This window comes from Ptiloglossa arizonensis, chromosome 6, assembly GCF_051014685.1.
Source record: "Ptiloglossa arizonensis isolate GNS036 chromosome 6, iyPtiAriz1_principal, whole genome shotgun sequence".
Taxonomy (NCBI): Eukaryota; Metazoa; Arthropoda; class Insecta; order Hymenoptera; family Colletidae; genus Ptiloglossa; species Ptiloglossa arizonensis.
In genome coordinates, this window is record NC_135053.1 from 21,426,142 (window position 1) to 21,449,368 (window position 23,227).

At 47.1% G+C, this 23,227-nt stretch overlaps 1 protein-coding gene across 2 annotated transcripts in view; it reads left to right on the top strand.

Annotated features, from left to right (window-relative positions):
• The window catches only part of LOC143148748 (ankyrin repeat domain-containing protein SOWAHC-like), a 189,168-nt gene that overhangs the window by 12,574 nt on the left and 153,367 nt on the right, over positions 1-23,227 (top strand). For both annotated transcript variants that reach the window (XM_076315399.1, XM_076315400.1), the window contains one exon: positions 23,029-23,064. In XM_076315399.1, the coding sequence (XP_076171514.1) occupies positions 23,029-23,064 (36 nt within the window). The remainder of the gene's footprint in view (positions 1-23,028; positions 23,065-23,227) is intronic.

The window sequence follows — 23,227 nt, forward strand, 5'->3', positions numbered from 1 at the left end:
GTACGACTATTTCGTATCTTTATCGAGTATTTCGTATTCTGATTGACTATTTCGTAGCATCATTGATTATTTCGTACTCTGGTCGACTATTTCGTACCTTAATTGACTATTTCGTACCCTTATAAACTATTTTGTACCCTTGTAGACTATTACGTACCCTCATCGACTATTTCGTACCCTCATCGACTCAGAATGCGTGTAACTATAAGTAACCTCGTTGATGTGGGTAACTGTTTCCACTTAGTAACGTAAATTTCAAAACGATCGACTATTTCGTACCCTGATCGACTCAGAATGCGTGTAACTATAAGTGACCACGTTGGTGTGGGCAAATATTTCCACTTAGTAACGTAAATTTCAAAACGATCGACTATTTCGTACTCTCATCGACTATTTCGTACCCTGATCGACTCAGAATGCGTGTAACTATAAGTAACCTCGTTGATGTGGGTGACTGTTTCCACTTAGTAACGTGAATTTTAAAATGATCAACTATTTCGTACCGTGTACGACTATTTCGTACCCTGATCGACTCAGAATGTATGTAACTATAGGTAACCACGTGGATGTCGGTAACTGTTCCCACTTAGTAACGCAAATTTTAAAACGATCAACTATTTCGTACCCCGATCGACTACTTCGTACCCTGCACGACTATTTCGTAACCTGATTGACTATTTCGTACCCTGCACGACTATTTCGTACCCTGATCGACTCCGAATGCGTCTACGTATTCCAAAGTAAGGGAGAGTGGGATAACTGCGAACACCTAAGCAAGAATTCAAATAAAATGAAAACCAAGTACGAAACAAGTTTGTTTATTGTTTACAATTATAATTAAGCTACTCGTTTTAAACTGTAATAATCGACACTGACAAAATTTTTAAATGAAATATAGATTTAAGTAAGAAACAAAATCTTTAATGTTTGTAGTTACTCGACTGCTTCGAATTATTCACGAACATTATATGGATATTCGAACACGTGGGTACTCAAAACTATTTATCGCGGAACTCGCATAGAAAGCCTCTGGATGCGCTTTCACCACTAGTGCAGTTTTTATGTGCCCACAAATTACATTTATAACACACGATTCGCATGGTGGGTTCTTCACTTGGTGGGTCTTCGTACTTTTCATTGCAACAAGAATATTACAATAATATTCATTTTACTTATTACTACCTTTGTGTTCCTTCCGTGTTAGAATAGAAGGTTCTCCTTTTATGAGGGAAAATGGAAATGGTCCCTCGCTATTTGCACCGCAATAATACATTTTGGAGCAATTGCAAACGTTCGAGGTTACCCACCGATGTAATACAAATGAAACGTAATTTATTTCAAAACTTCAAAACGCAAAAGAAACAATTTGTTAACACAACATTGATAATCGAGTGATTTTAAAATCTCGTTCGAACCTTGTTTATCATAACTTATCCAAATCTCAAATGTAACTTGCTACAAAAGCTACGAGTAACATTAACCTTGCTAAAAAAGAGTAGGACGACCTTAACCTTAGACGAAAAGTAACAAAAAATTTCAATTAATTTATTTTTACCTGGAACCACGTATGATGTTTCTCTCTTTTGCATTCATACCTGTTGGTCATCGTTTGCACATATCTTCTTCTCTTTTCAATAAATTGAAACAATTCTATTCACAATTACCCTACTCTCGCCTACTACACAACCTCAATATTTACACACTGTGAATATTTACAAAGATTCTATCGGTCGAATATTCCTCCACGAAAATTACTACATCAATTACAATTAATTAATACATCGATGACACACACACTCTCTCTCTCTCTCTCTCTCCATCTCTCTTTCTCACACACACACACCGTAATCTTCCAAACAAATTTCACTCGGGTATGTAAATTTTATCATAAATGTTCCACCTTCTCACCGTCCGAAGACTCGTTCCCCAGTACTTAAACGATCCCAAATCGCAACAACGGCCATCTTTCACCCAACGATAACACCCATCGAGTATCCATCAAACCTCGCGCGAAGCCTTTCAAATTGAATTCACGGGGCGATAATTTGTCGGTTCCCGCCGCTTGACAGTTCGCTTCTATGATAATCAAATACCGGGGGAAGTTTAATAACCGGTCCCGGTAATTACAGGCCGCGTCCGGTACCGTTCGTCGGTGAAATAATTTATCGTCGTTGTTACGTTAACAAGAATATCGAGATCGTCGTACGCGATGATGCGCGACCCAATTCCCTTGGCGCCATCGGGCACGGGACAAATTTACGCATAGGCCTCGGCGATACACGTCCCACCAATATAAACAGGCTTGTATACAGGAGTAGTTAGCACCTACTGTTCACGTGTACCACTGCTAGATACGCCTAACAGGTCCGCCGACGTTTATTCCAGCCTATTACGAGTTAATCTTGGAAGCGTACACACACCGCGCATTATCATTTAAATTGGTGCCGTTATACACGCGCATTAAATTTGTTTGCTCAACAGTCGTGTCGACCCGCCCTCGCTTCCGCAGCGATTCTTTGTGCCCTCGCGCGGAGCGGAGCCGAGCTTCGCGGAGCCGATGGAACAACGACACCATGAGACACCGTGTCTCTCCTCTATCGCACGGAACGATTCGCGAATAGTATCTAACGGATACGGGTCGAGGTGAACCGAGTCGTATACCACTTTGGAATCCCACCTTTTAGAACCGGTGACTGTGAACGCGACGAGAACTTGTTACGAGTATCGAGGATCTTCCAAGTTGAACCGAGAAAAAAAGGGCGATTAATTCACCTTACTTACAAGAGTTTCTTTTGATAATTCTCCGCGAATTTCGTGAGTAAAGACACTGTAGATTCATCGAGTAATTTTAATAGAAAGTTTCACAATATTTAATTCACCCATTTGGTGTACCAAAGTACGAAGTAGACGTCGAAAGATCGAAACGTTACATATGTTTCAAGATACTTACCTATAGTTTCAAGATACTTCTTGGCGAACGCTTCGATCGTCCCAAAACGAGTTATTCCTGGAAGAAATTACACGAAAGTGTCTTACACTATGCGCGCGTAATTATACCCACTTTTTTGTCCGATTTCCAGGTGCGCGGGACGAACAAAATGGCGAAATTTATTGCGCGCAGCTGGAAATCGAAGAAAAGGAAACTTGGCGCGGAGGCATCGATTATTTTCAAACGAATCGTTCGATACACGCTTTTCGTGATCGAATAATCGTTCTCGAGGATCGAGTCGCGGAGAAAAATGGGGTTGGGTGTTGTTGATGTACGACAGGGAATCGATCCTGTTATTATTTACGATACACTCGGTCACGTGTGGCAAAGTAACCGACTTGGCGCGTCGTTGCACTGCAGGTGCATCGTCGATCCGTATGCACTTTCGCAACGCGGAGAGGTTAGTTTCAGCGTAGGACTATTCCGGTGTGGTTTCTCGGTCGCGCGGTTTCATCGGTGCCCCGTGACTGTCAGGATTAATGAGGCACGGTGGGGACTACCGGCGAGCGAAATGACTTTCTTCACAGTCGTGGACCCGGTACCAAATAAATCAGATTGCCTGATTTCTTTCGTTTACGTATGCGCCATTCACCGACGACCAACCTTCGTCCGCGGGAGTCCGTCTCCCGTAGTGACAGCCGGAGAGTACGTCGAAAACTGATTGTGACCGTCGCGATAGCGAACGAGGCTCCACCCTTCCGGGTCGCGGCGTTCTTGGTGGTCTTGGTCGTGGGATGGACAGTTTTTCTTTTTTTTTTTTTTCAACGACGAATCGAAGGACGAATCTCACGTTTTTCTCACTTTGGTGACCAATCTGTCGAAACTTCGGACGGGGAGTAGTGTTTGCTTCTCGAATTGTCGCTGATTTCCAGCCTGTAGCGAGTGTTGATAGTGTGATTCTTGTACAGGGTGATTCTGGAACGTATGTTCGTAGTAGGGTTCGAATCTGTGGTATAGGAAGGAAAACATGAGGAAAATGTTCTAATGTTCTATGAAAGTTTGTTCTGTGTACCTTGATTTTGAAGTTATTGATGGTTAGGGGAAATATTCAGAGTGTATTTCCAAGTTGTTTGAAAGCTATTGGGTGTACGATGGCTGATATGTACTGTGCACGGTTGAGAAGTTGACCTTTGACCTTTGGAAGAAATTGTGAAGAGTATCGAACGATAACGATGAGAAAAAGTTGGTTTATTACCTTTTTCTATGACACGGTACTTCCTCTTGATTCAAGAGGCATTTTTTCAGGTCCCAACTGTACATTTGGTATTTTCGAATGAACGTGGGACTCTAAATATCAAGGTGTGGAATTACCCGTGTTGAGAGATCTTGAATATTTTCTTCGATCGTCCATAACTCGAGAACTATGAATATAGAACGTATATTCGTGGTCCAGTTTCCCCTATAACAATATTACATTCCCCTAGATTCGAAAGTCATCTTTCCAGCTCCCAACTGTACATTTGGTATTTTCGAGGGAGCAACTCTAAATACCAAGATATACAATATACAATAATACTAATATATAAGACGTATGTTCATTGTCCACTTTTTCCAATAACACAGTACTACGTTCCCAAAAATTCAAGAGTCATCTTTCCAGTTTCCAACTATACACCTGGTACTTTCAAAAGAGCAACTCTAAATACCAAGGTGTACAATAACACTAATATATAGAACGTATGTTCATTGTCCACTTTTTCCTATAACACAGTACTACGTTTCACTAGACTCGAGAGTCATCTTTCCAGATCCCAACTGTACATCCAGTATTTTCGAATGAACGTGGGACTCTAACTACCAAGGTGTAGAATAACACGTGTCGAGAGATCTTGAATATTTTCTTTGATCGTCCATAACTCGAGAACTATAATATAAAACCTACGTTCATTGTCCATTTTTCCCTATAACACAGTACTACGTTCCTCTGGACTCGAGAGTCATCTTTCCAGCTCCCAACTGTACATTTTGTATTTTCGAGGGTGCACTCTAAATACCAAGGTGTACAATAACACTAATGGAATGTATGTTCGTTGTCACCTTTTCCTATAACACAATACTACGTTCCTCTGGACTCGAGAGTCATCTTTTCAGATCCCAACTGTACATCTAGTATTTTCGAATGAACGTGGGACTCTAAATACCAAGGTGTACAATAACACTAATAGAATGTATGTTCGTTGTCACCTTTTCCTATAACACAATACTACGTTCCCCTGGATTCGAGAGTCATCTTTCCAGATCCCAACTGTACATTTGGTATTTTCGAGCAAGCAACTCTAACTACCAAGGTGTAGAACAACACGTGTCGAGAGACTTTGAATATTTTCTTCTAACAAAACATGCCTTCGTATAATATTATTCACTAAATTTTTCCCTCTGAACTATGAACAACTCTATTCAGTATATTTCACGCAAAATTTTCGGTAACAGCCCTCCTTCGAGTTCCAACCAATCGTGCAACGCACGTCCTCGACCCCGTGACCGAGGAAATCTTATAGAGTTGTAAATTCGTGGTGGTTCAACGATTCTTCGATTTCGTTCACCTTTTTCTTTTTCTTTTTTTTTTTTTACTTTTCGCGGTCACGGATAAAGATTCGTCGGAAAGTTTCGAGTCACCCTCCGTTTGCGTTCAGGAGTGTCCGAACAAATGGTTGTCGGTAGATCGAAGGGAGGCGTAGTTCTTACACGACATTAGCCGCAGATAAAGGCAGATACTGTCTCCGATCCTGAAACGCGCGGCAGGAGCGTAGGTATCTTCTTACTGATCGACCGGATGAAACCGGGGAATGACCGATCGAGCGATGGCATTCCTTTCTGCTTGGAAGGCGGTACACGGATGAAGACGCGTAATTTGTTATCGGCCCTGTAAAATGCATTCCACCCCGTGGTGCCCCCATACCCCCTCCCCTCCCCGTACGGGGCGCGTATAGACGAGATCGTCGCGCGAGATCCGTCGCGGAACACCGAAACCGCATGAATATTTTTTCCGTGCCCGTAACCCGTGGAATATTCATACGTTACTTTTTTTATCTGGTTCATCGATCGTTCGTGTAGTGTCAGCCACCTCTATTAGCGTGACGTTGATACGCGGCTCCTCAAATTGAATACATGAAAATTAATAAGCATCCGGTTCCGTTCACCGCGCGTCCTGTTTACTATAAATTAGCCGCGAACACGCGGTTAATTGCGTATTTCGCATCGCGCTTTCGCTCCCGGTGAAACAAGCTTTACACTCGCTACGTACCAACGCGTAAAAATCGTCCTCCTGGTCATCGTACACTGGGGTATCGTCGCTCGAACGGAACCCGGTGCAACCGAGTTCTCATCCGCTCGTTACGATCATCTTCTCGTTGAATCTTTGCTAGGGAGGAGCGTGTCCGTTCGGAGCTAATAACGTCTCTTTCGCAGGGGAGAACCGATACCAATTGAGGAGGGGGATAGTTCTCTCTTTCTTTATTTTTATCTTTCTCTTTCTATGTTTCTCTGTCTCTGTCAGTTTCTCGAACCCTCTCCGAGGTAGAAGATTTTCTTTCGACCGATACAAGGACGATATCGTCCGATGCGAATCTCTCTCCGTCGCGAGGATAATCTTCCGTTAAACGGTCGTGCGTCGGTGTCCGTGAGGGCCTAAGTCCGTACTTTATGCTAGGGCGGTGGTAAGCCAGGAGCGCGCCTTATCAGGGATCTGAGTCGCGCAGTGAGCGGCTATTTGTATTCATAAGTCCGCGGGAGGCCGGCGCTCTCGCTCCCTGGGCCCGAGTCGGTCCCGGCCACGGTCCCCGGCTTCCACGACGAGCATCGTCGAGCTCCACGTTCCCCAGGGATATCCGACGGTCCTCGTCGTCCCGGTTCGCCCGGTACGCTTCGCCCGCGGAGAAAATGGAAGACGACGGGACGAGCAGGGAGCAGGGAGGAGGAAGAAGAGGAGGAGGAGGAGGTGGAGAGGGCCACGTCATTCAACCGAAGCGCCCTTCGCGCCGGACATCTTGGAACGGTGGTTCTCGTGCGTGTGAGTACGCGCGCGGGTCCTGCGCCGCTACGTATGCCCCGAGTGTCGGAGAATGTGACCAGTCATCGAGTTATTTAATTTTTCGAGGCACCCCCGTCGCGCATGTTTGCTCAGCCCCGCTGTGAGCACAAATTACCTCGCGACCGAATCACCTCCAGCGAAATATTCGGTCCTCGTCCACGGTCCGCTCCTCCCCACGTGGCCGCTGCCAATGGCGAACTGCCATTCGCCTCGATCGCGCTTCCTGTGCCCGATGTATACCACGAGACGTTCCCGTCTCGGCGAGATACGAGACTCTACGGTCACCGTTACCGGTCACTTCGACCTTCGCGATGTTTTCGGGACGTAACGGGTCCAAACTGACCCGTGGTAACCACCGAGAACGCTTCGAATGAAGATTCTATCGTATTGTAAGTTTCTTGATTTCTGAGGGAGATGTTACTAACGGTGGAAAATTCTGGGTCCGAAGAGACCCACGCTAAGCGAGGATCCAACACCTGGTTGCAAACGGATCCGTAATTTTGCCTCGTGAGAACGTTTCGAATGAAAATTGTATTGTAATATACTTTTCTTAATTTATAAGGGAGATTGTACTAAGGAAGCACAAGTGTGGGTCCGAAGAGACCCACGCCAAACGAGGCTCCACTCGCTGGGTCCAAACGGACCTGTAATTTTATGCCGTGAAAACATTTCAAATGAAAATTCTATCGTTTTCTACTTTTCTTAATCTCTAAAGAAGTTTGTACTAATGAAGTAAAATTGTGGGTCCGAATAGACCCACGCCAAACAAGGCTCCACCCTCTGGGTCGAAACGGACCCGTAATATCACTCCACGAGAACATTTCGAATGAAAATTCCATCCTAATATACTTTTTTTAATTTCTAAGGATGATTGTATTAACGAAGCAAAATTCTGGGTCCGAATAGACCCACGCCAAACAAGGCTCCACCCCCTGTGTCTAAATGAACCCATAATATCACCCCACGATCGAATGAAAATTCTATCGTATCGTACCTTTCTTAATTTCTAAGGGAGATTGTACCAACGGTGAAAGCGAGGCGAGGCTCGACATCGTCGCGATAATCGATCTTCCTCTCGACTGGTCAATATTGGTACTTGTCAACGGTGCAGAGTTTCCGGATACTCGTTCAAACATTCAACGCTCCCAACTTTGGCGAGAACTAGAGCCTTCCGATACCATAATCTCTTAATGTTCGCGATAATCGACGATTCGAGAGTCACTCGGTGCAAGAATGACGCTTCGCTTCGCTGTCTCTCTTCCGTGACATCTCCAAAACAACCGTCTCTAGCCTCGATTCGTCCTGGTCACCGACACTCGTCTCGAGAATAATAAACAAACCTCTATTCCAGGGGTCACACTTCTAAGAGGCAATCGTACTGAGATTAATTTACCAAACATCACGCGAACTTATTATTATTATTATTCATCTACAAATGAATTCACCCCGTTGCAAAGTAAACTATAGATCGATCGTAGGAACTTAAAGAACTCCGCTCGAAGCTATCGGGAGTGAAGAACCGTTAAGGGAGTTAGAATGCTACTTTGCACTCTTCGTTAACTTACATCGTTTCGACGTTAACACGCGCGCGTACCAACGATAAAATGACCGTAGAGTTAACAAAATTCTAAATCATCGATCCCACTTCCATCGGTTGGCCCGTATCGCGAACCTCGATGTTCCATGGAACGAAGCCTAGAATTTCGCCTCGCGACGATAAGATGAGAACGATTGCGAGCAGGACGAACATCGTTGGAATCGTACGAGTCGTCTCGATACGAATCGGAGGTCGAACGGTTACCACGGTGTACGACAAAGCCCGAAGAATCCGTAGCTGGGTTTCGTATTCTTCCGCGACGTTGGTTCTCACGGCTGGATAAACCACGGCCACTTTATAACGAGGTAAATCGTTCGTTAGACGCCACGATCGGTCCGGTGTTTTCTTAATTAGCCACGGACGACGTGACGCGTCGAGCGTACAACGCTCTCGGGGTTCATTCCCCGCAATCGCGGGGGTGTTGCAGCACCAGGGCTGACCCCCTTACGTCCGTAGGACACGAGACCAAAACGGACATGGCCGCGTCCCCCGACGTGGTCTAGGCGCGTATATATATACACATATATATGGTCAGCCCACCTCGCTATCTATATGCTAATCCATTGAGATGGTACCCGCAGATTACACCTCGGAATTAGCCCAGAGACTGGGGTATCAGGGCCGCACAGACAGCCCGGGCCGTGCCTATACGTACCTTTATCCCACCTTCTACACGTAACCCGTCCCGTGGAGCGCCTGCTCTCAGCCCTGCACTTACAAGCCCCGTCCGTATAGACTCGCGCGTACACGTACACACGGACAGCACGGACCCGAGCACACGTACAGGTGTACAGCGTACCTGGTGGAACCGTGGCCCTCGCGTTTGGCGTAGGACCACGGTGACTCGGCGCTTCCAGTTCGTTAGCCCGTGTTAATAACGTTAAAGAGGATGCGATAAACTCGTTAGGAGACGAAACCACGTGGAGGACGGCTTAAGACCCGGTACCCGCGAGACGAACGTCCCGACGTTTCTTTCGTCGCCGCGTCCCCACGCGGTGAAAGACCAACCACGCGATCCAACATCGTTTACCTCGATAGGAGAGGGACATTTCGAGAACGGTGACTCTTGGGTTGTCTAACTCGTACAGTGACCGCTCGAAGGATAGAGGTTCGGTAGAGATGGAATTCGACGCTCGTTTACGAGTACGATTCGACCTCTTGGATGTCTAGAGCGCTTGGAAATAGAGGAAGTGAGATTTATGTAGTCGTGGGAACTCGAATTCAATGGAAGAATTCGTGTCAAGAAGTTATGATAACCCGATTTCAAATCCGTCGAGTCGATGGCGATGTGTGTGTTGTGTCTACATCGTTGCATTAGCATCTAGCACGCTGGAGAACTTCTCACGCGTCAGTTGCACAGGCTCTCGAGCTGGTGACCGCCTTGAGAAATTCCGTTCGGTAGAGATGAAATTCGACGCTCGTTTACGCGCGTGGTTTGACTTCTCTGATCTTTAGAACACTTAGAAATAGATGAAGTAAGATTTACGTAGTCGTGGTAACTCGAGTTCAAAGAAAGAAATCTTCCCGATTTGAAATATGTTGAGTCAATGACAATGTGCGTGTCATGTCTACATCGTTGCATTAGCATCTAGCACGCTGGATAACTTCTCGCGCGTCAGTTGCACAGTGACCGCCTCGAGAGACTCCCTACGCTAGAGATGGAATTCGACGCTCGTTTACGCGCGTAGTTTGACTTTTCTGATCTTTAGACGGTTAGAAATAGATGAAGTAAGATTTACGTAGTCGTGGTAACTCGTGTTCAAAGAAAGAAATCTTCCCAATTTGAAACACGTTGAGTCGATATCAATGCGCGTGTCAGTCTACATCGTTGCATTAGCATCTAGCACGCTGGATAACTTCTCGCGCGTCAGTTGCACAGGCTCTCGAGCGGGTGACCGCCTCGAGAGACTCCGTTCGTTGGGAATGGATTTTCTCGCTCTCGCGCGCGTTCCGGGTTTCCGGAGCACTCAAAAATAGAGGAAGTGAATTTTTCATGGTCGCGGTAACTCAAATTTAAGGTACGAAATCCCCTTGAAAATTTGTAACGCGTCGAGTCGATTCGCGTACCGTACCGCTTGTACACCGTGGCGCGTGGTAAAATAAAGCACGTTGTAAATTCGGTTTATAAGATAATTTTACAACCGCACAGAAATCTCGCGTATCCGGCAATACAGTGGAATATACGTGTAAAATATAGAGACGTGAAAAGACACGGGGTACAACTTTGTACGCTTCGGGAAATGCGACATTGTCGCGCGTTCTTTACGACCATCAAGTCGGAACTGAACTCGAACGACACTTGTACACCGACGCGACGCTCTTATCGATGTTCGACACGCCTGACATCATTGTTGGGTTTCGTTCTAACAAAGTATCTCGTTTCTCGAGCTCCGTTATTTTCTTCTCGACCTTCGTTCCACCTTCAATTACCACGCAGCAATATTCGAACGATCCCGATTGACCATCAACGTCCCTCGCAGTTTTCATTGATGCGTAACGAGCGATTGTCGTCGCGAAAGGTCGCCGAAACAGTGACATCGCGAACGAGGCAATCGACCGACGACAGTCGTACGATGGCTGGTGCGCTCGAGTACCATGGTAAATTTATTAGTCGACGGGAATATGATCGCGCGACGCGTATTGCGGGACCGAGGTACACCGAGGAACACGATAGGTACGTACGAATATAATCCTGTCAACGGAGGGTGGCAGGGGATGGGTAGGGGTACGGGGGGAGCGGAGCAGCGTCGATGCTCCATGTTCTCCATCCGGACCAAATTCGACGTGCCGTCCGCGAAAATACGAGGCACCGGTTATGAATTACTCACAGCGCCGCACCGGCGGCTGAACTAATAATCGTCTCTATGCCGAATTTCTCTCGCGTCGTGTAATCGTTCGATGCTCGCCTTGTCGAACGCGGCCCCCGTACCGTCCGCTTCGTATTTCAATATGAAAAATAGGCCCCGCCGCGGGAGCGTTTCTCGTTCCCGTATTCGATCGCTCGAAGGGACGAACGTTTCGACGCCCGCGTCGTTAAACGATACCGTACCGATTTATTTTCCACGATCGAGAAAGTTCGTTACTGGAACGGTACAAGGTGCCGTAGTCACTGATTTCGATCGAATTCTTCAAAAAACATAGCGTCTACGTCGCTTGCAAACCATTACGAGCCAAAGTATACTCGGTTTAACGAGGGACATTTCGTTCGGCGAAGAAAAACAAATGCGTGGAATTCGAGAGATAGAAAAACATCGTGAGTTTGACTCTTTCTTGTCTATACGTTGGTCACTTGTTTATATTCTCCGATTCGTCTCGTTGGAACGGGTACAGAAACAAGTGATTCCATCTTGAACGCAATCAGCGAGTCAGAAGAGTCAGATATGACTCCACTGAAAACGATTTCAGCGAGTTAGAAGAGTCAGAAATGACTCCACCGTGAATACGATCAACGAGTCATAAGTGATTCCACCGTGAACGCTATCAGCAAGTCAGAAGAGTCAGAAATGACTTCACTGTGAACGCGATCAGTGAGTCAGAAGAGTCAGAGATGACTCCACTGTGAACGCGATCAGCGAGTCAGAAGAGTCAGAAATAACTCCACCGTGAATACGATCAGCAAGTCACAAGTAACTCCACTTTAAACGTGTTAGGTGAGTCACACGTGACTCCATTGTGAATACGATAAATGAGTCACGCGTGTCTGAACCGTAAACGCGATCAGCAAGTCACCAATGACTCCACTGTGACCGCGAGAAGTGAATCACAAATGACTCCACTGTGACCGCGATAAGTGAATCACAAGTAACTCCACCGTGACCGCGATAAGTGAGTCACAAATGACTCCACCGTGACCGCGATAAGTGAGTCACATATGACTCCACTGTGACCGCGATCAGCGAGTCAGAAATGACTCCAACATCGAGACTCCGAACCACAACGTACTGTCAAGTATACTCTGCTCCGTGAACACGAGAAACTCGTCCCAGTAACCTATTAACAATAAAAGCGAGTACTCCTCGATCTTCACCGATAGATCCACGAACTCCCTCCCCGAGCCACAGTACAGAACTAGCTATCCCCTGATCGAATCCAAAGCGAATCGACGCGCCGGGCAACCGAAACGTAAAATCTCGCAATCTACTCGAAAGTACGGTGATATCGGTCAGGAATCTTTCCAACAGTGTAGACATCGCACCCACTCGTTGTCTCGAGATAACGGACCCGTTCGAAATCGCGTCACACGTCATCCCCGTGCACCCTGGATCTCGATCCACGACACGTTGCCACGACAACGCGTATAGTTCGCGCGATAACGACGATACGTGAAATTTCTCGCAACAAGCGATGTTTTCGATTCACAGGGTCCCTTCTCTCGGGCGATTTTGGTGATCAGCCAAGGGGATCCCCTTCTCCCCGTACATACCCTCCCCCTTTCCAACGAACAAGCCTGGCCCGGGTATCGCGCAGCTAGGGTAGATCCCGGCGCCGCGCGTGATTCTCCCATTCCGCGCGTTCAGTTCTAACAGCGGTCCGCACTTCGGCCGCGAGTTTCGTCCGAGTCCCGGCTAAACCTTGGATTATGATCCCGGACGATAGTGGCCGATGGAAATGGCGTTAGGTAGGTGGGCGCGGAGCTAGGTAGGCATTATGATGGTCGTTGGGAGGCGTCGCCGAACCGAACGCTGAATCACCCAGCGAGAGTTTTCCTGTCAGCGGCAGTACGGCTGCCGCCATCCCGACGAAGCCCCGTGGAATTGCCTCGTACGGCCACGAAATGAATGCGCGAACGCCCATTAGGGGAATAAATCAGGCCAACGTTATCCGCAGCGTCGCATAATCGATCTCTCGCGCGGCCGACGCTAATACGGGCCTAATCGTTCGTTCTGCGTCCTCGCGACGCTGGAAAACTTCGGTCGGTGAACGATGCTCGGCTTCGGGCGAATGGTTTCCTAGGGTATGTCTCGGGATCGCGCAGATGACTGTGCAGGTTCTTGTGCGAGGAGAGTAAGTGTATGTGAGTTGCACTTGGATGGTACTTGGATGATGATGGGTGTTGAGCAGTGGGGTAACTTTACGTTTGGTAATTGTTACGGGTTGATTCGTGTCGATGTGGATGTCAAGTTTCTCGATGATGAAGAAAGTATAGCTTACTGGTTTGGGGAATGGAGGAAACGGTACCTTGAGTGGAGGGTAGGATTCGTGATCTCGAGGAGAGGGAATGTAGATCGTGAGTTAAGGAATTGAAAGGATAATGGTGAATGAGTACAAGGACTATGAAGGAACTGTTGTAATTGGAAACGAACTGAGGAAAGTAAGAAAATTGTCACGCTCGTGTGAGATAGAGAACATAGATTACTGGTTTGGGGAATGGAGGAAACGGTACCTTGAGTGGAGGGTAGGATTCGTGATCTCGAGGAGAGGGAATGTAGATCGTGAGTTAAGAAATTGAAAAGATAACTGGAACTCAAGGGAACTGTTGCAGTTGGAAACGAACTGAGGAAAGTAAGAAAATTGTCACGCTTTTCGTGTGAGATAGATTGTAGATCTGTGTCTTAGTTTCTTCTTGCTTTTTGTCGCTGCTCGTTGTTCCTTTTTCTGCTAGTTTGGAAATTCAACAATTCGTCGTGTTGGCCTGTGAGTTTTCCAGGTTTGTAGAATCTACCGCGACGTGTCTGCTACAGACACACCGTTTTCGCAGGGTATAAACCTTTGCAGGGTGCGTAGGACTCGGTTCGTGATCTCGATGTATGAAACTGTGGTTCAGTAGATGAGAAAATGGAGAGAATGATTCTAGCGGGTGCGTAAGACTCAAGTCCATGATCTCGTCATGAAGATCGTTAAGACATTGGAAAGGACCGGTGACTCAAAGGAACAGTGCGTGGAACTTAAGTTCGTGATCTCGATGTAAGAAAATGTGGTTCACTGGGTGAGAAGATGGAAAAGAAATGGTACCTCTAGCGGAGCGTAAAACTCAAGTCTACGATCTCGTCGAGAGGAAATGTAGATCGTGAGTTAAGAAATTTGAAAGAACCGGTGACTCAAAAGGAACAGTGCGTGGAACTTAAGTTCGTGATCTTGATGTAAGGAAATGTGGTTCACTGGGTGAGAAAATGGAAAGGAATGGTACCTCTAGCGGTGCATAGGACTGAAGTTCACGCTCTCGATGAAAAAAAGAACTTAGATCACGGTGTAAAATAGTGGAAAGAAACGGTACCTCTAGCGGTACGTAAGATTCAAGTCCGTGCTCGCCATGAAAGAAAATTTAGTTTGGTAAATGAGAAAATGGAAATAAATGGTATCTCTAGCGCACCGTTAAAACTCAAGTCCATGCTCTCTATATAAAAAAATATAGTTCGCTAGAAAATGGAAAGAAATAGTATCTCTAGCGCCCCGCTAAAACTCAAATCCATGCTTTGCACATAAAATATATTTTGATAGAAGAGAAAATTGAAAGAAATAGTATCTCTAGCGCCCCGCTAAAACTCAAGTTTATGCTCTCCACATAAAAAAATATAGTTCGCTAGAAAATGGAAAGAAATAGTACCTCTAGCGCTCTGCTATAACTCAAATTCATGCTCCTCAATTAAAAAAATATAGTTTGCTAGAAAATGGAAAGAAATAGTACCTCTAGCGCTCTGCTATAACTCAAGTCCACGCTCCTTACATAAAAAAATATAGTTCGCTAGAAAATGGAAAGAAATAGTACCTCTAGCGCTCTGCTATAACTCAAGTCCACGCTCCTTACATAAAAAAATATAGTTCGCTAGAAAATGGAAAGAAATAGTACCTCTAGCGCTCTGCTATAACTCAAATTCATGCTCCTCAATTAAAAAAATATAGTTCGCTAGAAAATGGAAAGAAATAGTACCTCTAGCGCTCTGCTATAACTCAAATTCATGCTCCTCACGTAAAAAAATATAGTTCGCTAGAAAATGGAAAGAAATAGTACCTCTAGCGCTCTGCTATAACTCAAATTCATGCTCCTCAATTAAAAAAATATAGTTCGCTAGAAAATGGAAAGAGTACCTCTATCGCCCCGCTAATCCTCAAATCCACACCCTCCACCTAACAAAACCTATTTCAATGAACAAAAAACCAAAAAGAAAATTTCCCAATCCCGAAAAGCAAAAAATTTGAATCAACAAGCAAAGAAAACTTAAAGCAACGTTCGCCACCGGCAACGTATCCGTTCCACGACGCAACTGAAACGCAGTTTCCTCGTCGAACGAAGTGTCCCCGTAAGCACGTTGCGTCGCAGATGGCACGGAATACCGCTGGGTTAATCCACGGGCTTCGATAATTGCCCAAACTGTCGGTAATCCGTTGAGTGGTTTCCCCCAAACAGTCGGCGTATTAATAGTCGCGAGAGCGGTGCCGAACGTTAACGCGTAGGGAGACGAGCGAACCGAGAGGGATGGGTCTGGGGGCGAGTATGGGGTGGGGGTGGCATTAAATAGATATTCAGCTTTAATTCGCGAAATCGATCCTCCTTGCCGTGCGTGGCTGGCTTTACGTCCGTGCCGCCCGGCACGGATAAATTCGAAGGGTGCGGCGAGTCGCGAAAATGTTTGGTTAGCATTCGGCTTATTGGCCGGCGAATGTTCGTGCTCTGTTAGGCATGTATGGATGGCCCCCAGGTTATAATAAAGCTAATTCTGCGGTGCTCTTGAGGCAGCTCGTGCCGCAACATGTTTTGCCTCTCGTCCCGCCTCACCGCCCCCGCGTCCCTCACGCTCCGCGGTACCGTCGACTCCTTTTGCCGTTTCACCGATATATACCGACCCTCCGCGACTCTCCTCGCCTCTCGACCCGTTACCGATGTTTCTCTCTACCACGGCCCACGGTACTCCCCACCCTCGAGTTTCTTCCGTGCACCCTGTAACAACCGAATATATTTATACACCCCCCGTCCGGAGGGTAGCGTCCGTTTATTAAAACGTTTCCAACCCTACGAGCTCTCTGTACCTACTCACACGAAGAACCCGCGTGTCTCGAGTTCTAGCTTTTGTACGAAGAGGAAAGAGGTCACGTGTGCGCGTGGTGCTTTCGAGTGTCCATTACGACCGATCGCTACGTTCACAAATCGGCTACCATCGTCGTGGAAACGTCCCTTTGTTCCATTCGTCTCACGATACCTCTCGATCCACGGCCACTACTAGCTTTTCCCCGCGAAAAAGGGGACCGGGATAATAGACGCGGGAAAATCGCGGAGGAGAGCGAGCCTCGTCCCTCGAATCAACCGTGAAGTTCTCGGGGTACGTTGTCGCGCGGAAAGTTTTAAGTGCGTGTCCGGATACTCGAAAGTTTCGGTGTCGACGACATCCGATCGCGGAGTCAACCGCGCGGGTATCCCCTCAATGGACTCCCATGAACCGGTGACTCGGTGTGCAACGAACGGGTGATTCCCCGAACTTCTCGCGAGGTAAAAGAAACGATTAGCTCGGTGATCGCTAGAGGGCGTGAACCTACGACGAAAATTCACGAAACGAGACTCACAGGACGTTAGCCAACCCGTGGCAGGCAGCGTGTTACCTACCAGATCGATTAAACGAACTGTCCAGACGGACTTGGTGGGGCTCGACGACGCCGTTGCGTTAATTAATTCCCGGTGATCTCAATTAAAATATTAATTACGATGAAACAGTGACCCGCTGACGGGACCAGGCGCCGACGAGGATGGACCTGTCTTATATACAGGCTCCCCCCTACGACCGTACGGGGCTACCCGCCATCGTTCGTTCTCCTTTTCGATCTCTGGCCACGATGAATCGGACGAGCCATCGTTGCGATGCTATTACGATTACCGCGCCTTCTATAAGCTTATCTGATAACGCGCGCCATTATGGTAGACGGTCCCGCGGCTTCACCGTTTCTGACTCGTACGTCTGTCCGATCGTTCACGGACTCGTTGCGCCGGGACAGGATGGGACCATTTGCATATTTCTTAACCGAGAGATACGAGGAAACGAACGCGTGTTCCTCGTACACCTTGGTCGCGACGCCGAGGAAACTATCCGCGGACGCTTCTTTGGCTCGAGATCGTTTCAACGTCGACGAAACATAACGACAACACGTGAAACCTACGATCTTGTGCTTTATAGATGGTCGTTAATATTCCATTCGCTTATCGATGTCGAGTGTTGACAAATTTTGCGTACGAAATCGTCGTTAGGTGATAAGATAAACTCGGTGATCGCAACGTTACGGGAGTCAATTAGGTACTACAGGGATATCGTCTTGTTCGCGACCATTTGGCCGGAAGTGGTCGCTGCACGAGGCTATCGATGATCTACCAATGAGTTCCGTTTTCGATCCATCGATGCTATTAAAGGGTGACAAGTAGCTCTAGTTTAACGAACTGTGGCTCTTCGAACTATGGAACTGCTTGGAGAACTACGAATAGGGACTGTGAAACGTTTGCGCAAACCTTAACCAACCAACGTTAATAGATAGGTGAGAGAATCTTTTAAGATTAGTCTATTTTCTTTCGCGAATTGACAACTCTTGCAAAGTTCGTGTCGCGAGTTTGGTAAACGTCTTCCACGATTAACCCTCTCGTGGATGACTGTTTTCTCGAGAACCTCGTCCAAGATGGACATTTCTTATAATCGACCTTCGAGTACAGGATAGGTACTTTTTTTTGAAATTGTACAATCCTGGTTCTTCGATCGGTGTTCAGTCTAGACCTGAAACTATCCATTATCTTTCACAACCTTGAGAACTCCAAGTGTCTCTCGTTACTTGCGGAGAGAGTAGCTACTTTTTTCAAAGGTACTCTCGTTCCTCGCTATAGTGATCGGTCGAGAGAGTCATCGAAAGATTACTCTCTGCGTTTTCGTCGACGAGCCCTAAAAGAAAGAAAACCGACTGTTTGCGATCCGTCGGCGCTGTTATTGTTAAGCCGGTCGGGCAATAACAACCGCTTATTGAAAATACGATTGTCGAATCACCGATGGCGGATAACGCTCGGGACGCGTACATAATAAAGACTATCTCCGTCCGTGTGTATCGATGCATTTGCACGAGGGCATGGACGTCTCTCGTTCGTGGAGAGAGAAAGAGAGACAAAAGAGAGAGAGAGAGAAAGAGAGGTCGTAGCGCACGAAAGCTGGGAACGTACCTCGCTGCACCACCTGACGCGACAGGGGGTCAGTGGCTCTCATTCCGGAGAAGGTTTCAGAGATGGACGAGAAACACGTATCTCGGTGACACGCTCGCCGGTGGATCAATCTCGGGACGATTCGCGAGTCAGAAGAGTCAGAAATGACTCCACTGTGAACACGATCAGCGAGTCAGAAGAGTCAGAAATGACTCCACTGTGAACACGATCAGCGAGTCAGAAGAGTCAGAAATGACTCCACTGAGAACGCGATGAGGGAGTCACCAGTGACTCCACCGTGAACGCGATTAGCGAGTCAGAAGAGTTAGAAATGACTCCACCGTGAATGCGATCAGCGAATCACAAGTGACTGCACTGTGAACGTGACAAGTGAGTCACGCGTGACTTCACCGTAAACGCGATCAGCGAGTCACAAAGAACTCCATCGTGACCACGATCAGCGAGTTACAAATAACTCTACTATGAATGCGATCTGCGAGTCACAAGTTACTCCACTATAACCGCGATAACTGAATTACAAATGACTCCACCGTGACCGCGATAAGTGAGTCACAAATGACTCCACCGTGACCGCGATCGACGAGTTACAAATGACTTGACTGTAAATGCGATCAGCGAGTCACAAGTGACCACTCTGCGATAATTGAATCACAAATGACTCCACCGTGACCGCGATAAGTGAGTCACAAATGACTCCACCGTGACCGCGATAAGTGAGTCACAAATGACTCCACCGTGACCGCGATAAGTGAGTCACAAATGACTCCACCGTGACCGCGATCGACGAGTTACAAATGACTTGACTGTAAATGCGATCAGCGAGTCACAAGTAACTTCATCGTGACCGCGATCAGCGAGTCACAAATGACTCCACCGTGACGGCAATCAGCGAGTCAGAAATGACTCCAACACCATAATCTGAACCAGAGCGGAGGGTTAAGTGTACACTCTGCTCCGCGAACGCGAGAAACATCGTCCCGTGACAATTGGCGTGGTCGGATCGAGCGAGCTGTGACGCGAATTTGAACCGAAATTAAATTAACCGCGGAACGCGCGGTATGCGAACGAGTTTACGGTCAGGGGGCCGATCGGCCCCCGGAATCACGATTTCACTTAAGGACACGCGAGGTGGTGTCGATCGATAGAGATATATCGGAGGCCCCGGTTAACGATGACTCGGCCGAACTTGGAGCGCGCATCTCGCGGCCCCCGCCTCGGTTCGAGTAATTTACGAGGAGTCACGATTGATTCGGATACGAGTGTCGATGTGAGCACCTCGAACGGACGATGCAGCCGTGACGAGTGAAAATACAAACAGTTTAACAGGGATGAGTAGTCGTTTAACGTTCTTGGGATCAGCCGCTCCTCACCACCTATCTACCTCCCTCTCCATCTTCGTCCTACGTTTCTGCGTCTTCCTGGCGCATCGTAACGTCGCGAGAAAAGCCGCGGAAACCTAAAATGGCGTATACTCTCGACGAACCAGTTTCCTAGGGATTTATTTCGGCACAGAGAGCTCTCGTAGACAGCTTCTCGAATCTGCTCCGTAAGACGACAGAGGAACGATGATTAATTACCGGTCTCCGTGTACCGTGTGAGTTGGATAAGTTGGAGGATCGACCGTATTCCTGCCTCTTGTCCGGAATATCGCAACGTGAGTATCGATTTCGCAAAATAAAGTTCGATGTTCCCCGGTAGGTGCCTCCCGCTTTCGAGTAGTCGAGGTAGATGCGTTAGAGTGCCAGGCTTGGGACGAATATCGAGAATTTTCACTGTCTTGCTGTCCAATTGGTAGAGAAGAGGCGCTAGTTGTCAGTCAGCACGCTTATTGGACGATGGTACTGTGCACGACTGAGAAAATGTCCTGCGGAAGGAAGGTGAGTTTGTTCTAAGTGGATCGAGAAACGTAGTTGGTAAATAAGACGGTTTGGACACTTAGTGGGACAGTCAGAGTACCTGTACCGTCTCGCAGGACTTCTTTGAAACCGTGCACAGTACCCTCCGACTGTATTTTAGACGACACGTTGGCACTGTAGAGAAATTGTTAGAGTTAAGTATCAAAAGAGAAGAAATTCGAGTTACGAGATCGGTGTGACGCGAAGTGAGCCACTGTATCGTTCGCAGGACATCTTGCGAATCGTGCACAGTACATATACCTCAAAGGTATTGTGGACGACACGTTGGAATTATAGAGAAATTGTTGGAGATAAATATATAAAAAGAAAAAAAGAAATTCGAGTTACGAAATCGGTGTGACACGAAGCGAGCCCCTGTACCGCCCATAGGTAATCTTGTGAACCGTGCACAGTAGCTAACCCTCGATTGTATTGTGGATGACATATTGGCATGGTGAAGAAGTTATTCAAATTGAAACAAACGTTATCCAAAAGAAAAATTTGACTTACAAGATCGGTGTGACACAAAGCGAACTCCTGTACCGCCCATAGGTAATCTTGTGAACCGTGCACAGTAGCTAACCCTCGATTGTATTGTGGATGACATATTGGCATGGTGAAGAAGTTATTCAAATTGAAAGAAACGTTATCCAAAAGAAAAATTTGACTTACAAAATCGGTGTGACACGAAGCAAATTCTTGTATTGTTTATAGGACATCTTGCGAACCGTGCACAGTAGCTATCCCTCAATAGTATTCTAGACAAGACGCTGACACAGTGGCAAGACTATTCCAATTGCAAAGAGAATTATCTAAGAAAGAAATTCGACTTACCAGATCACTGTGACGCGACAAAAGCCACTGTACCTTTCGTAGGACATTTTGTGAACCGTGTACAGTAGCTATCCCTCGACTGTATTATAAACGGCACAGTGGACAGATTATACAAATTGAAATAAACGTTATAAAAAAAAATTCGACTTACAAGACCGGTGTGACGCGACGAGAGCCACTGTATCGTTCATAGGACATCTTGTGAACCGTGCACAGTAGCTGTCCCCCAACTACTGTCTACCCAACTCTATTATAGACGACACATTGGCACGGTGGACAGATTATTCGAATTAAAAAAACGGTTAACCGAAAAAAAAATTCTACTTACGAGATCAGTGTGACGCAAAGCGAATTCCTGTATTGTTCACAGGACATCTTGTGAACCGTGGACAGTAGCTATTCCGCAATTGTATTACAGACGACACATTGGCACGGTGGACAGATTATTCGAATTAAAAAAACAGTTAACCGAAAAAAAAATTCTACTTACAAGATCAGTGTGACGCGAAGTGAATTCCTGTACGGTCCATAGGACATCTTGCAAACTGTGGACAGTAGCTATCCATCAACTGTATTGTAGACGACACATTGGCATGGTGGAGAGATTATTCGAATTAAAAAACAGCTTATTTAAGAAAGAAATTCGCTTTACCAGATCGCTGTGACGCGACAAGAACCACTGTGTCGTTCATAGGACATCTTGCGAACCGTGCACAGTAGCTATCCCCCAAAAGTCCCTCTATCAGCGCTCAAATCGAGAAAAACATCACCCCAAAAGAAATTCGAGTTTCAAATCGATTTTTCCCCCCAGCAGTGTGTACTCGACGCGTACCACGAGCGGAACCACATCCACGGAAGGTACCCATCGCGGTAGAGGTGTATCGTTCACAATCGTTCGTTGTAACCTCGCGCGAGAAAGTAACCGGGTCGATTCGAGGAACAAAAGATCCGGATTTAAATCCTCGTCTCGTCGAGAGCGATTCGAAGCCGTCCCACCCAGCCCGCGCGGCAAAAACGATTTTCCATCGTATCTCGACGCGCTATAAATCAGACGAAGCACCCATACATATTCCACGAACACACGACGCGGTTCCCCGATCACTCGACTCGATAGAGAACTCCCGGTTGCCAAACGGCGATCACGCACCAAGTTTGCCTAACCCGGGACCCGAGACGTCCATCGAACGAGAGTCCGGTGCTGCTCAACGGGCCCCGGCGGTGGTCGACAGGGGTTGCGTAAGTTGGTCCAGTCCCCCGCGGTCTTGCGTCAGAGAATCAATTATTGGATCCGTATATCAATCCGATGACCGGAGCGCGTTCGTGGTACGCGGCGCCCCGCTGCTTTTACGCATTTTCTCCCCCACGTTTCCCCCCCTTATACCATCCCACCCCGTTTCTCTCCCTCTTTCGCTTCACCCCCTCGCGAGACGAGAGCCGCGCGGGGACGACCGGTTCCACGCAGTGAGATGCACCACGGTTTTCGCCCCGTCGCGCGCGAACCTAACGTTCATTTTTCGAGCGGCCGAGCCGACCGAGTGACTGACTTTCTTCTTTTCCCCGCAGGGTGCCGACGAGGATGACAGCGCTTCCGTTGCCTCGGTAAGTTCATCGTCGTTCGTCGTCGTCTTCCGTGGATCGGTGATTATCACGCGCGCGAGCGCGCGCGCACACGCTTCGAACGGAACCGGTCGGAGATCATCTCGCGACTCGTATCGCGAACGCAGAGTGTCCCGATCGTACTCGGTCGATTTCAATTTTCAGC